This window comes from Lepidochelys kempii, chromosome 11, assembly GCF_965140265.1.
Source record: "Lepidochelys kempii isolate rLepKem1 chromosome 11, rLepKem1.hap2, whole genome shotgun sequence".
In the NCBI taxonomy this organism is placed as follows: domain Eukaryota; kingdom Metazoa; phylum Chordata; order Testudines; family Cheloniidae; genus Lepidochelys; species Lepidochelys kempii.
Genome location: NC_133266.1, coordinates 40,721,053 through 40,735,416, shown reverse-complemented (window position 1 = coordinate 40,735,416; position 14,364 = coordinate 40,721,053). Strand labels below are relative to the sequence as shown.

The 14,364-nt window shown below is 36.6% G+C and overlaps 2 protein-coding genes across 6 annotated transcripts in view; one reads left to right on the top strand and one right to left on the bottom strand.

Moving 5' to 3' along the window:
* LOC140895642 (neurabin-1-like) overlaps positions 1 to 1,911 on the top strand; it is a 90,186-nt gene extending 88,275 nt beyond the window's left edge. For all 3 annotated transcript variants that reach the window (XM_073305845.1, XM_073305843.1, XM_073305844.1), the window contains one exon: positions 277 to 1,911. In XM_073305845.1, coding sequence (XP_073161946.1) covers positions 277 to 444 — 168 coding nt within the window. In that variant the 3' untranslated portion in view covers positions 445 to 1,911. The remainder of the gene's footprint in view (positions 1 to 276) is intronic.
* Positions 1,912 to 4,964: 3,053 nt separating this feature from the next.
* Positions 4,965 to 14,364, bottom strand: part of PDK1 (pyruvate dehydrogenase kinase 1) — a 27,406-nt gene continuing 18,006 nt past the window's right edge. For 2 of the 3 annotated variants that reach the window (XM_073305852.1, XM_073305853.1), the window contains 6 exons: positions 14,091 to 14,168; positions 9,592 to 9,668; positions 8,604 to 8,702; positions 7,183 to 7,293; positions 5,439 to 5,552; positions 4,965 to 5,328 (listed from right to left, as the gene is read on the bottom strand). In XM_073305852.1, the coding sequence (XP_073161953.1) occupies positions 5,188 to 5,328; positions 5,439 to 5,552; positions 7,183 to 7,293; positions 8,604 to 8,702; positions 9,592 to 9,668; positions 14,091 to 14,168 (620 nt within the window). In that variant the 3' untranslated portion in view covers positions 4,965 to 5,187. The remainder of the gene's footprint in view (positions 5,329 to 5,438; positions 5,553 to 7,182; positions 7,294 to 8,603; positions 8,703 to 9,591; positions 9,669 to 14,090; positions 14,169 to 14,364) is intronic. The other variant, XM_073305854.1, reaches the window with a different exon arrangement.

Below are 14,364 nucleotides of genomic sequence, written 5' to 3'. Positions count from 1 at the left end.
AATTTGATTTCTTTATATCACTCATTAGAAAGTCTCAGATGCTCCACTTTAAGTGCCACATGAAACTTACTATTCACAACAATACAAAACCTAGGCTACATCTCCTCCGCCCCATTTATCAGCAAGGCAACCATCTCACATTACAGTTAAAAAAACTGTAAATTATCTTCTACAGATTTACTCCCTTTATGTCTGATGTAAGGAACTGTACAATTTCTTGCAGCTTCCGTAATACTTTCTTGAAACCAGAGTAACTAAACACAATTTCTCTTAAAGGCTCTGGGGGTTTCCAGCCAAAATGACCGAGCCACAATAAAGAAGAAAATTAAGGATATTAAAAAAACACAAGAAAAACTGGAAAAACAGAAAGACAAAGTCCAAAAGAAGGAAAGAGAAGTTCGCAAGAGTGGCAGAGTGGTAGCCGCTGTAGAATCAAGCTGTTAAAATGATTTAGTTTTATTTTAGCACAGACTTACTTCAACTTGAAGAAGTGCAACAAAATTGTATATAATTGTACAATTGAGGAGGTAAAGTGCAACAGTTTAACATGGTAGGTTATTTACTTTAATTTCTGTATTCCCTCTCCATTACATGTTCCATTAAAATGAAATAATGTTTTCAATATTTTTATATCTAGTTGACTCTGCCTGTACTAACAGACAATAATTTAACTTTCTGCCTTAAGTACTGTGCGTGCTTCTATGACTGATATGTAAAAACACCATATGCGTGAAATATCCATTGAAACTTATATGTTTGTGGAAAGTGGGATGTGACATTGGGGGGGGAGTATTAATTCAAATATTAGTCAACTCTTGCAGTTGACTTAAACTATAAATATTGGGTTTAATCTGACATGGACAATAGAAAATCCTGTCATCAAGTTAAGTGTGACACTGTTTAGCTGTTGCCACTGATGTTGTAAAGTGAAAAAAATTAAGTTTAAGAAAACAGCAATGTCAAATTTATTTAAAAAAACAAAGCATGTATTTCAAATTTAATGAATTGTTTTCTTTAAAATCTTGTGTTTTCCCAGTGGTCCATTTTTAATTCAAAATTTACTGTAGTCATATGCTGATTTTTGAATTTCATGTGTTGCAGCTTACTGAAAGTAGTATGTAAGTAGTTTTCACAAACTACTTATGCTAAGCATAACACTAAATTCTCTCCGTAAGCTACACCATGAGGTGTTGGAACAGGGTGTAAACATAAATAAAAGATCATTTTTTACATATTTTTCCTAAATAATATAGTTTTATAGTTTTATGCTATGAATAAGATGAATTTGCAATGAGTGTGTCTCTTTTCTACTCTCTACAAGATTTTTGGGGACCAAGTTTATGTATTTGCTAATTTTAAACAATACTGTTTTTCCATACTTAAAATACGGAGATGAGAATTGTAGAAAAAATTTATCAATGAAGCACTGGGTTTCTGCATTGTATTTAATTGTTCAGTTATAGACTATAGACTTTCTTTTTAAAGGAGGATTTGATTCTTGGAATAGTTTAGAACATGATTTGATATGTGTTCTTGTGTAATTGCATAACAGCTTATAGAAATATTACAAAAGCACTTCCTTAGATTTTTTTTTTCCAGAAAAATAATGGAATAAAAATGTTAATTCCATCATGGAGTGGAATAGAAAATTACAAGATCTTGGAATTCTGAATTGCTAGTTTGAATATTGCAATTATGTGGACCAAGTTCTCCTTTAAATGTATGAATTAATGTTTTTCATTTTTAATTAAATGATCATTTCACTTCTGACATTTCTCAAGTGTTTAAAATACGGAAGATTTCTCTGAAATTCAGAAGAGGAAAGAACTTTGTGAAAATGCACATTCACTCTACTGATTTTCAAATAAAATGTAAAGTTCATATTTCTATTAAATGCCTTCTCTATTTTCAGTTCTGTGTTTTAATTAAGAAAAGCAGCTTATTGTTTTGCTTATTTTTAATTCTTGGGAAATTAGTGAATTCCAGGAATCTACCTTACATCTAGTCAATCAATCAATTTCTAGAGGTTGAGTGGCCAGAGGAGTTCTTTGTTGCTCGCAAAAGAGAAGAATTTTTGTCTGCTGGGACAGGTTGGTCAGAATTCTAGGGTGGTGCAAGATCTGCAATGCCAGGCACTGTTTTCCCCCCTCATCCCTGGGTCCCCTCTTCCTTGTGTATGTGAGGAATGAATGAAGGGCTGATGGATGGAATGGAGGTTATTGATGTAATGTCCTAGGGTTTTTCCTTCTGTCAGCTCCACAGCATCTGAAGGTTGCAGCCATTAAGCTGAGTGCTGTATCTAGGAGGATACCTGAATTAGTTTCAAAAGCCTGTCTCTGCAGTGCTGAGGCAGTTGAACAGGTGCAGATAAGGTGACCGGTTGTGATGCATAAGTTACTCTTTGAAAGAGAACATCCCTGCCTACCACAGCCCCTGGCACTTGAGGCCTGAAAGGGTTGGATGACTCCTTTGAACTTTTTCAGTCCCCAATCACCCAAAGAATAAGTCAACTGAAAGTCTGATTTTTATAAATTGCATTAATGGACACATTTATTGCTTCAATATGATAAAATAAAAAATTTCACATTGCAGTTTCATTTTATCACACACAAACCAACAATTCTAAATATAAATATAGGGTTTAATCCCACTGTTTCAAGAGAGTATAACTATCCATTTCGCTATTTCTGCAACCAGTTTGTTTTCTTTTGATATTCAACAGCCAACTAGCAATAAGTGATTATTTTTCAGTACAGTAATGAAGATGTGTATATATAAAATCAATCTTTTGAACCAGCTACTGTGGTGAAGTAAATCAAACATAGCAAGTCAACTATCTTTACTCTTACTAGGAGTAAATACTGCACACTCTCTGAAATTTACTAAATAGTTAATTTTCACCACAGCCAGCAGAGGAGGAAAAAACTATTGAAATATCTACATTGGAATAGTTTGCTTGGGGCACTGACTTTTTTTTCCTAATAATCAAAAGGTATGTTAAGCCATAGGTAGCAAAGATACAAGCAAAGGTTTCTACTTCAGTAATTCCACATAAAAACTCTTCTATTCTTTGGACAGATGTTCATTGCAGGCAGACTGTTATAGTCTGTTAGAATGATTTTGCATATTTGTTCTTAGACATTACTAAAATCAGTTCAATTTAATTCTTAAGTGGAAGTTTGATTAAATATTTCAAAATTTTATACAAATTATTCTAAAAAGTTCTACCATGTTAAACATAAGTTTTGAAACTATTTTAAAAACCAAATTCTATTACTTTTAGTATTAGGCTGTCAAGAGTGACAGTTGCAAACATTTAGCAAACACTCCCCTGCTTTATATAAATTTTTACCCCATTCCGCAAACCCTTTCCTGCCCCCATTCCGCAAACCCTTTCCTGCCCCCATTCCGCAAACCCTTTCCTGCCTGGATTCAGTTGCAAGATTGGGGCATTAATTTGATTACATTGTATTGCCTTTTAGGCACTTATATACAATGGTGATGTGCCACACAAACAAAACTTACCCTCACAACACCCCTATCTATCCTCAATTTACAGATGAGGAATTCATCTGAAGTCATCTCTCACAAAGTAGAGGACTATAGCATACTTACCGTTCCAGCTTCTTTCCCTATCTATTCAATAACAAGAAATCATAGGCTTGTGATCAGGCAGACCTTTATACCATCCCCTGCTCTATTTTGACCTGGTAGACTGCTGAAACATAGTGTGTGCTTTCTGGCACATGCACATCTTTCACCCTCATCTTATAGACCAGTTAAGGATTGGTCATCTGAGTTAGGCGCTGGGACTGCAAGTGCTTCTCTGCAGCAGTCTAAGTTTTTGGGGATATGAGAATTCAGTGGAATGTACATTCATGACCCGGCATTGTTATATGGGCTTAAATAGCCGGTGTGGCCAACAGCACAGTTGAAGCTATCAACACTGTTGCATCCCTCTCTAAAGAGAGCTGATATGCTCTTTTTTTCCTATAATATTTTAGTATAACAAAAGTTGATTTTTGACATTAATTGCACTCTTTAAATACACCTGGTTAACTGGTAGGTCCAGTTGTCCTACTATTACACTGATCTGCTCAGTAAAGATGCAGATTTTGCAATAGAGTTTCTGCATATTAGTAGTTACTGCTGTCACCTAATATATGATTCCAGAGTTCAAGGCTTTACCAGAGTGTCAAAGCCACAGGCTACCCACAAGTGGTATTTGGACATTACCTGCAGAAAGAGAGGAAGACCTGCAAATCTTTACTGTAAACCCTCACAAGCTGCTATTTCACAGTAAGTGTAAGTATGCCAACTTCTGTTTCTCATGAATTTTCAGTACAGTTCTCAGAAGACCCATAACTGGTATTTTATACCTGCAATGCATTATACCAGAGGCAGCAGTTAAGATTGGATTTTCAAAAAGAAAGCTTCATTTTGTAAAATAAATGATTTCCATAGCTGATAAACAGTATAGGCAAATACAAGTACAACTTGAGAATAATTTAGTGTACAGCTGTTGCCTTGCCCCTCTGAATGCATCTACTACTAGTAGTATGTTCAGATTCACTGATTTCAGAACAAAGTAAAACAATACATGATTGCCTATTGGAGCTTCTGTACTTAAATTCAGATATTTGTTTCTAATTTTGCTAAATTTATTCAGGTTTGTAAAGTGCTTTTGAGCTCCTTGGCTAGAAGATGGTAGAAAATGTGAAAGGTTGCATGATAGGTTTTATAAACCTTAATGCTTTAACTACTTTAATGTTTCATATATCAGTGTTGAGATCATTTGAGAACTTCATCCAATGCTCAATACAAAGAACTGGTATTAGCAGTTCTGGCTAGCTGCTATTTCAATAATGCTTCCATTAGGAGAGTTTAAGTTGTGTGAAATAAGTTACCCTGGACCCTGTATAAAATCTAAAATTACTGCTCCCAAGATCTAGCTACAGAAGTAAATTGGAAATACACCCGTAATTTATTCCACTTTGTATTTCTTAATCTAAATATTTTGTTTTAATTCAGTTAATTCCTTAAAGTACTATAGGAAAACAGTTATGGACTTCAACTTCCTATTATTTCACATAAAGTATTTGAACCATGTTTGGTGTAAACCTGCTAAACAATCCCTTTGCAAACAGGCAACAAAAACATGTTTACTTTTTCTGGACTGTTGTACAATTATATACTGCGGAATGTGGTCATGTCCTTTGGTTCACTGCTTGGCACACACCAGTCATCTGCTTCATGGTTTTCCACATAATGTTTCCAAGCTGATTCGTTATACACAGGGAGCCTTTCGATTGATTCTGTTGATAAAGCCTGTAAAGAGAGCAGAAGCTATAGTGAAGTATATTTTGCTGAGCATATATTAAACTTTATTAAAACTACAAGTTACATTAAGACTAATATCAAAAGGTGGTAAACTATACCTTTATGTAGATAACTGCATCTGTACCATAACCCTCGAAGGAATATAGTTTCAGATCTCCTTGGAAGTACTGTGCGTACAGACGTGATATAGGCAAACCATAACCAAATCCAGCCTGATAAAAAGCGGGTAGCGGGGAGAGATAAAAGCACACTTGAGTTAACTGCATCATCTGCAGACTGTCAGCATAGCAGACCAATATCTGCACTTCTTAATTTAGAGGAAATCCAGCTAGGGTCAGCGTATTACTGGACATGTTAGCATTTGAGAAAAGTAATCACTTATATAAGATCAGAGAGGTGGTGAGGACTCCAATCTTAAGTATTACTCCTCCATACACCAATGTTTCCAAGTTTCCCTCCTTTCCTACCCATTTACCTAAAAACATTCCTAGCTCTTTGTGGGGAGGGGAGAGGACTGCAGAGCCTGGGGACTGCAAAAAGTAAACCCTCCCTCTGAGGGCTGCCATACAACACAGTATTTGGTGCTGTTACTTGCACTAGTAGAAGTATTCTGCCTTGCTGCAGAAAATTGAATGACTATCTCTATTCCCATGGAAGGAGAAAAGGAGTACTTGTGGCACCTTAGAGACTAACCAATTTATTTGAGCATGAGCTTTCGTGAGCTACAGCTCACCTTGGAAATCCAACACTAACCATATAAGAGAAATGCTGCCCTTAAAAGAAATAACAGCAAGGCAAGGCCTACCATAGGCAGGCTTAACCTGTGCTGGACTTACTTTATTCCAAACCTGTTCTGCACCTCACAGCTGTAGCTCACGAAAGCTCATGCTCAAATAAATTGGTTAGTCTCTAAGGTGCCACAAGTACTCCTTTTCTTTTTGCGAATACAGACTAACACGGCTGTTACTCTGAAACCTGTCATTATTCCCATGGAGCCACTAGTCTGGCTGTTGCTGATCTTGAGAAGGTAGAGACTTAAGACAGAGATGTTATGAGTGCCAATGAAAGGGCAGGTGGCCCAAGAGGCAACCTCCTTAAATTTGCTTGTGGACTACACTATGAAAGTCTGACAAACCCCTGTCCTAAATTGTTAATAATTAAACACTGAGCAAAAGTTAGAAATATTATGCCTTTCACTTAATCACTAGTTAATTTGCGCAGTATCTCTGGAACCAAATAACTTGAATTAAATCTATTGAAGCCACGAGGAGTTTGCAAGGACCATGGGAGTAAGCTCTTTATCAGCACGACTATATGCTATGTACTTTTGTTCTTGTCAGGATTATACGACTGAACGGCTATTTCACTCAAAATGACAAGTATGGACTTGATCCAAAAGAAGGGGCAGTTTTACAACCAGAAGTTCCTAAAATCCTAAATTAATTTCTATTCCTAAATTAATTTCCTTTTCTACTCTGCTTCCAGGACCTAAGTTCAAAGTCCTGTACTCGCCTAGAAACAGATTACAGTAACTCTACAACAGTTCAAGGAATGTCGCTCCTTATTCTCTCCTTCAGCGCTTGAAGAAACAGAATTTCAAACTCAAATTTTGGTAAATATAGTGTGTTTCTTATTTACCATTAAGGCTACAAATTCTGTTTAATGCTGTAAGAGTCTATAATTTTTTTTTTCTTTTCAGAAAGGCACTTTAACTTTTAACACCAGAATTGCTAGACTACTCATTTATCTCCAAAACACGTAGTAGTGCAAAGATACAGGTAATTTCTGCCTTCCCAACTATCAACCATATTCAAGAGGACAAAGTAATAAAGGCTTAGAGACCAGAGGTGTTGCTCGTGATGTCTCAACACGGGGACGTGGTGCAGTTGAATACATATAGTTGAATAGTCTGTCAATTTTCCTCATAGGAACACCGCCACCACGGTCGCTTATCTACAAAATGAATGAACACACTGTTAACTTTAGGCTCCTGTATATAAAAGAGAACAGAGAAACAAGCTGATTTTCATAAAGAATAAAGTCCAAAGAAAGTCTGAATACTGTACAGTCTCAAGTTGTCCTTATTAAATCATCGGATCAGACTTTATAAAGAAAATCATCAGCTGATAAATCACAGCAATATTATACACACAAAATCCCAGCTGAGGTTAATGACGTTTCCCAAAATGCTGTCTCCAAAAGCACTGTCCACAGTTACACAGAATTACTTAGGCTATGTCTACACAGCCTGCAGCAGTGGGCCTCCCAACCCAGGTTGACAGACTCAGGCTCACACTACTGCACTATAAATAGCAGCGTAGATGGTAATTTGAAGTTAGGGCTTAGTCTGGTGCTCAGGTTCTGAAGCCTAGGCTTCAGAGCATGAACTGTCTACACTGATAATTTTAGCACAGCGGCACAAGCCTGAATTTTGATATGGGTTTGGAGGTTCATTGCTGTGGACTGTGTAGATATACCCTTAGAAGCCATACACCCCACTTATACGTTTTGCACTGCTTTTGAATTCCTTCCAATTTCTAATCTTCATGTGGAGGAAGTTAGGTTCAGTAAAAGTAAGCAGTGGCCATGTCAATTGAATCCTAAGGGTACAAAGTTCTCAGTGCTTTAGCCAGCACTTTAGGAACAAAGATGCTACATAGCAGTGCAATATATTAGTACTCATTTACTACTAGAGCAAATTTGAAGATTTGTTTCTACTTATGTGAAGATAAATTCTAAGGAAAACCTATACACTGCAGCCAACCTTGGAAATCCTACACTAACCATATAAGAGAAATGCTGCCCTTAAAAGAAATAACAGCAAGGCAAGGCCTACCATAGGCAGGCTTAACCTGTGCTGGACTTACTTTATTCCAAACCTGTTCTACACCTCACTCAAGTAGTCACTTCCACCTGGTCTGGATAAACTACAAATCTGGCTATCTTTCGTTCCTAAATTGGCACTTTATCCTTGAACAGGAACATGGTTTATTTACATTATAGCTACAAAAAATAATAAATATGTTGAAAGGTTAAAGTGATGTCACAATCTCCCATTCACATGAGACTTGTGACAACTTTATGATGCTTCCACTCATCACTGACCCAAGGCTTGAAAGACCTCAGAGGTCTTATTCCGTGCACAATACATTATCAGCATTGGTACAAACTTCATGTCACATCACCCATTCATAATAAAATATTCCCCGCAGGTTCTGAACTAACTATTTTCCATCAAACTAAGTATCAAACAAAGCAGTTACCTTCACAGTTAAATCCTCATTGCCTAATATGACGTGTACTTGAATTGGAGGGTAAACGCTTCGATCAGTATAGCGTTCCATTGTGGCTCTCATTGCATTCTGAGAAATATTTAAAATTAAAGTAAAATAAGTAGTTTTAATCAAATCTTAGATTTGATTGTAACTTTTAAATTGTGCTGTTAAAATGTCAACTTAGAAAAACAGTTTTATGTGTGCCCCTATATAGATTGTATTTCCATTTTTGCTTCTTTGTACTTGTATAAAGATGTAATAAACATATTTCTTCTTCAAAAATATTTCCTGCTTGCTTTTTACCACAGGAATATCAAGTCTGGTCTTGCCTGGCTTTGCTACAGTCTTACTGGGGGAGACTTAGATGTATATCATGAGCTAACCTTATTTTAATGGGAGAGGAGCTGAATTCTCACAGAAACATCTTCTCTCCAAGGATTAATTAAGCCATTGGAGTTGAATACCACCAATTATTAATAAAAAACAAAGTTTTACACAGTCTATCTCTCAATTATCACCTATCCGTCTTGTGTGATGTCCTAAATTCACTGGTTCTCCAATCAGAGTCAATCTGAAAAAAAATTAGTAGTCTACAGGCCTATGAAAAAGTGTAGCTTTAGTTCTGAATTGCTTTACTAGTGTGATTAAATTACAGCATGCATAGGTTCTGTATGTTAGAAAAGAATCTGAAGAGGTGTGGCTTGATATAGAAGTCTTAGTATTCCTGAATGAATGATTAAGATACAGGACACATTTTCAAAGCCTCTGATTTTACACACAGTCATTTGTGTACAAATGATAAGATTTAGACATCTATCTACCTGATCTGTGAGTGCAGTCAGGAACTTAAATGTCTGAATCTTGCAATTGCAGGGACAAATTTGCAAGTTGTTGTTTAAAAATTAGTTCAACATGTCAAATACACAGCTCAGTACACAAACATGCCATGCAGATTTTGTAATCTTACTGTACAAACCTTGAAAAGTTCAAAAACCATGTGATAGAGATGGGATGGTACATATACTACTTGCATGGGGTGTCCTGATGATTTTGCTGGAAAAGAAAGTAACCCAATCAATTAGACAACATACTGGAAGCCCACTGTTAGTTTTGGTAATATCCAAGTAGTTCAGACAACAAATAGAATCTGGTTTTGTTTTGGCTGTTTTCACTGATAAAACACAGTACAGGGAAATGGAAAAAAAAAACTGAATAGAAATCATGAAAACATTTGTTCTGTAGTCCAAATCCTGCGTTTGTGATGTCATGATCAGTTGTAGAGACTGAGTTGTCAGAAACAAGATTATGGGACACAATGAGTGCAGAGCCCTACAACTTCCAGGGAATGGGAAGAAGCTGAGATCTTATTTGAACATATTTCTAGTAATAAAATTGAGAAGGGGAAATAATTGTTTTTAAAAAGATGGTCTTGAAAAATTGTCACATTTTACAATAATAGATTCATAGATTCATAGATATTTAGGTCAGAAGGGACCATTATGATCATCTAGTCTGACCTCCTGCACAATGCAGGCCACAGAACTTCACCCACCACTCCTAAAAAAGACCTCACACCTATATCTGTGCTATTGAAGTCCTCAAATTGTAGTTTGAAGACCTCAAGGAGCAGAGAATCCTCCAGCAAGTGACCCATGCCCCATGCTACAGAGGAAGGCGAAAAACCTCCAGGGCCTTCCAATCTGCCCTGGAGGAAAATTCCTTCCCGACCCCAAATATGGCGATCAGCTAAACCCTGAGCATATGGGCAAGATTCATCAGCCAGATACTACAGAAAATTCTTTCCCGGGTAACTTGGATCTTACCCCATCTAAAAACCCATCACAGGTTAATGATTAATTACACTGCAGTTACATTGCAATTACAGTGTGATTCAACTGTGGCCATGCTTTATTAATTTAATGCCTGTAATTAACATTAATCCATAAAACCAGCTGACTACATTAAAGCATAATTACAGTGTAGCAGGACCTTGCATAATGAGTGTACCAAAAATCTAAAAATATATATTCTAAGTATGAAACATAGTAACAATAAGTAATTAAATCACATAATTAATATAATAAACACAATTCCAGTTATACTCGTTAGTGATAATGAGTTATCAAAAACCATAAAGGAGTGAGAGCAGCAGACTAAGAACAATGGACTTAAAAAAAGCAGACTTCAACAAACTTAGAGAACTGGTAGGTAAGGTCCAATGTGAAGAAAATCTGAGGGAAAACGGAGTTCAGGAGAGCTGACAGTTTCTCAAGAGAACAATATTAAAGGAACAACCGCAAACTATCCTGATACAAAGGGAAGATAAGAAGAATAGTGAGACACCAATAAGGCTCCATCAGGAGCTTTTAACAGACCTGAAAAATAAAATTAAAAAAAAAAAATCCTACAAAAATAGAAATATGGACAAATTGCTAAGGAGGAATACAAAAAACAGCACAAGCATGTAACTACACAATCAGAAAGGCTAAGTTACAAAATGAGTTACACCTAGCTAGAGACATGAAAGGCAATAAGAGGAGGTTCTTTAAATACATTAGGAGCAACAGAATGATGAAAGTGTAGGTCCCTCCACTTTGGAGGGAAAAGAGAGGTAAAACTGATGGCATCAAGAAGGCTGGCGTGTTTAATGCCTATTTTGCTTCAGTCTTCAAAACAAAAGTTAATGGCAACCAGATACTCAAAACAATATTAATAACAAGGGGGAAGGAATGCAAGCCAAAATAGGGAAATAACAGGTTGAATATATCTAACTTATATAAATATTCTTTGAATTGGCAGGGCCTGATGAAATTCACCCTAGGGTACATAAGAAACTAATTGAAACAATCTCGGAACCATTAGCAATTATCTTTGAGAACTCCTGGAGGACTGTTGAGATCCCAGAAGACTAGAGAGGGCAAACATAGCAGCTATCTTTAAAAAGGGGAACAAAAGAGGACCTGGGAAATTATAGCCCAATTAGTGTAACTTCAATACCTGGAAAGATACTGGAACAAATTATTAATCAATTTGTAAGCACCTGGAGGGTAACAAGGTTACAAGGAATAGCCAGCAAGGATTTGTCACGAACAAATCATGCCAAACTAACCTAATTTCCTTCTTTGACAGGGTTACTGGCCTAGTGGATAGGGCAGAAGCAGTAGATGTGGTATATCTTGATTTTAGTAAGGTTTTTGATACAGTCCTACCTGACATTCTCATAAGCAAACTAGGGAAATGTGGTCTAAATGAAATTAGCTTAAGGTGGGTGCACTACTAGTTAAAGACCATACTCTAAGAGTAGTTATCAATGGTTTGCTGTCAAACCAGGAGGGTGAATCTAGTGGAGTCCCACAGAGGCCAGTTTTGGGTCCGATACTATTGAGTATTTGCATTAATGACTTGGACAATGGAGTGGAAAACGTATTTATAAAATCTAAAAATGACACCAAGCTGGGAGAGATTGCAGGCACTTTGGAGGCCAGGATTAGAATTCAAAACAACCTTGACAAACTGGAGAATTGGTCTGAATTTACCAAAGTGAAATTTAATGAAGACAAGTGCAAAATACTTAACTTAGGAAGGAGAAATCAAATGCACAACTACAAAATGAGGAATAACTGGTCAAGTGGTAGAACTGCAGAAAAGGATCCGCGGTTATAGTGGATCACAAACTGAATGAGTCAACAATGTAACGCAGCTGTGAAAAACGCTAATATTCTGGAGTGTTGTATGTAAAGCATGTGAGGTAGTGTCCCTCTGCTCAGCACTGGTGAGGCCTCAGCTAGAGTACTGTGTCCAATTCTGGGTCCCACACGTTAGGAAAGATATGGACAAATTGGGGAGAGGCCAGAGAGCAACAAAAATTATAAAAGGTTTACAAAACTTGTGAGGAAAGGTTAAAAAAAACTGGGCATATTTAGTCTTGAGAAGAAAAGACAGAGGGCACCTGATAAGTTTTTAAATAACTAAAGGGCTGTTATAAAGAGGACAGTGATAAATTGTTCTCCATGTCCACTGAAGGTAGGACAAGAATGAGCTTAATCTGCAGCAAGGGAGATTTAGGTTAGATATTAGGAAAAACTTTTTTAACTATAGGAGTAGTTAAGCTCTGGAATAGGCTTCCACGGAAAAGTTGTGAAATCCCCATCACAGGTTTTTAAGAACAGATTAAACACCTGTCAGGGATAGCCTTGGTTTACTTGGTCCTGCCACAGTGCTGGAGGCTGGATTTGATTACTTCTCTGGGTCCCTTCCAGCCCTCCATTCCTATGATTGTATATCCAAACTGTAACTACACTGTAAACTAGTGTGATTTATCATACTTAGTAATACAATCAAAGTTTCTTAGAGGCACCTGTAGCAATTTAACGTGCTTTTCTCTACAAATATTTCCAACCCTCAGGCTAGGAGTATGGAGGAGAACATAGTTTACCTTGACACGGAATGGTAAACTTACCAAAGTCAAAAGAATAAAACTGGTAAGTGCTTATAAAATATAATTAAGGCCTCACTTTTAGTCCAACCTTAATCAGGCTTTCCTTCGTGTGCCCTCATTTTTGCAGACATAAATAGGGGGTGTATTTTTGGTCATGCAATTATTTGTAGATGCAATTTAGATCACTCCAAATTCTTGTTAGCAGATCTGCCTGAATTTACTTTTAATAACTTCAAAAACATTGCTGTTCGGATCAATGCTACCACTGTATTTTGGATGAGCTCAAGTAACTTTAATATACGCATACATGTGCATGTTTCTGTACACTAGAACCTCAATTTTACAAATGCCAATCTTACAGATGACCTTTTATACGAACCATTTTTCCCAATGGTGAAAAAAACCAAAGTCACGTAACAAAAATGATATTGATAAAAAACAAGTCAACATTCCTTTGCATTTGAATGCATTTATTGCATTGGAAATTGTTTTGCAGCGGTCTGAAGACTAAAAAATGTGATCCTGTGCACCATATTTCAATTAATGCACTGTTCCCACTGTAATTTTGAGGTGTTCAATTTCATTAATTTTTTTGATTTATGAACTCCAATTCCCAATTAGTTTTAAAAAATAAGAATTCTGCTGCATCTGTGTATGAATGCTTGTAGTCAAATTTTCAAAAGCTGTTTTGTCACAATTGGTGGTGCAAATACTTGTTTACATGGGCACACAAAAGATACAAAAGATCTTGGGGAAGGGGAAACAGGGCTGTTAAAAGTTGTTAGACCAGTGGCTTTCAACCTTTTCCATTTGCAGAACCCTAAAAAATTGCAAATGGTGGTCCAAATGGAGTGGAAATCTTAGATGTGGTTCACTGACCCCAGGTTGAAAACCACTGTTCTATGGTAACAACAACCTTTCGCAGACCCCTTAGACACTGTGTTAGATCAACAGTGGAAAACTATCATAAAACCTTCTGCTCAGCCTGATGCTCCTCATTTGAAAGAGGAGGATCCCCAATTTCCACACACACTTACCATTCAACTCTTCAAGCACAAGTTCTGGAGAGCTCATGTAATACAAATCACAAAGTCTCTTAGCATTTTCATAGCCATCTACAGGAAATCAAAACAGAAAAATGTAAATACAAAAAATACATTTCCCTCCTTTTTTCAGATGTTTTGTAGTTTATTGAAAAGAACATCAACTAAAAACCAAAACTATTCTGCACTCTTATTGTGGACCTTTGGTTTAACTACAAAATCATATTAAATTTGAACTGGAGTTTTCTGCTCTACATAAAAATGATAT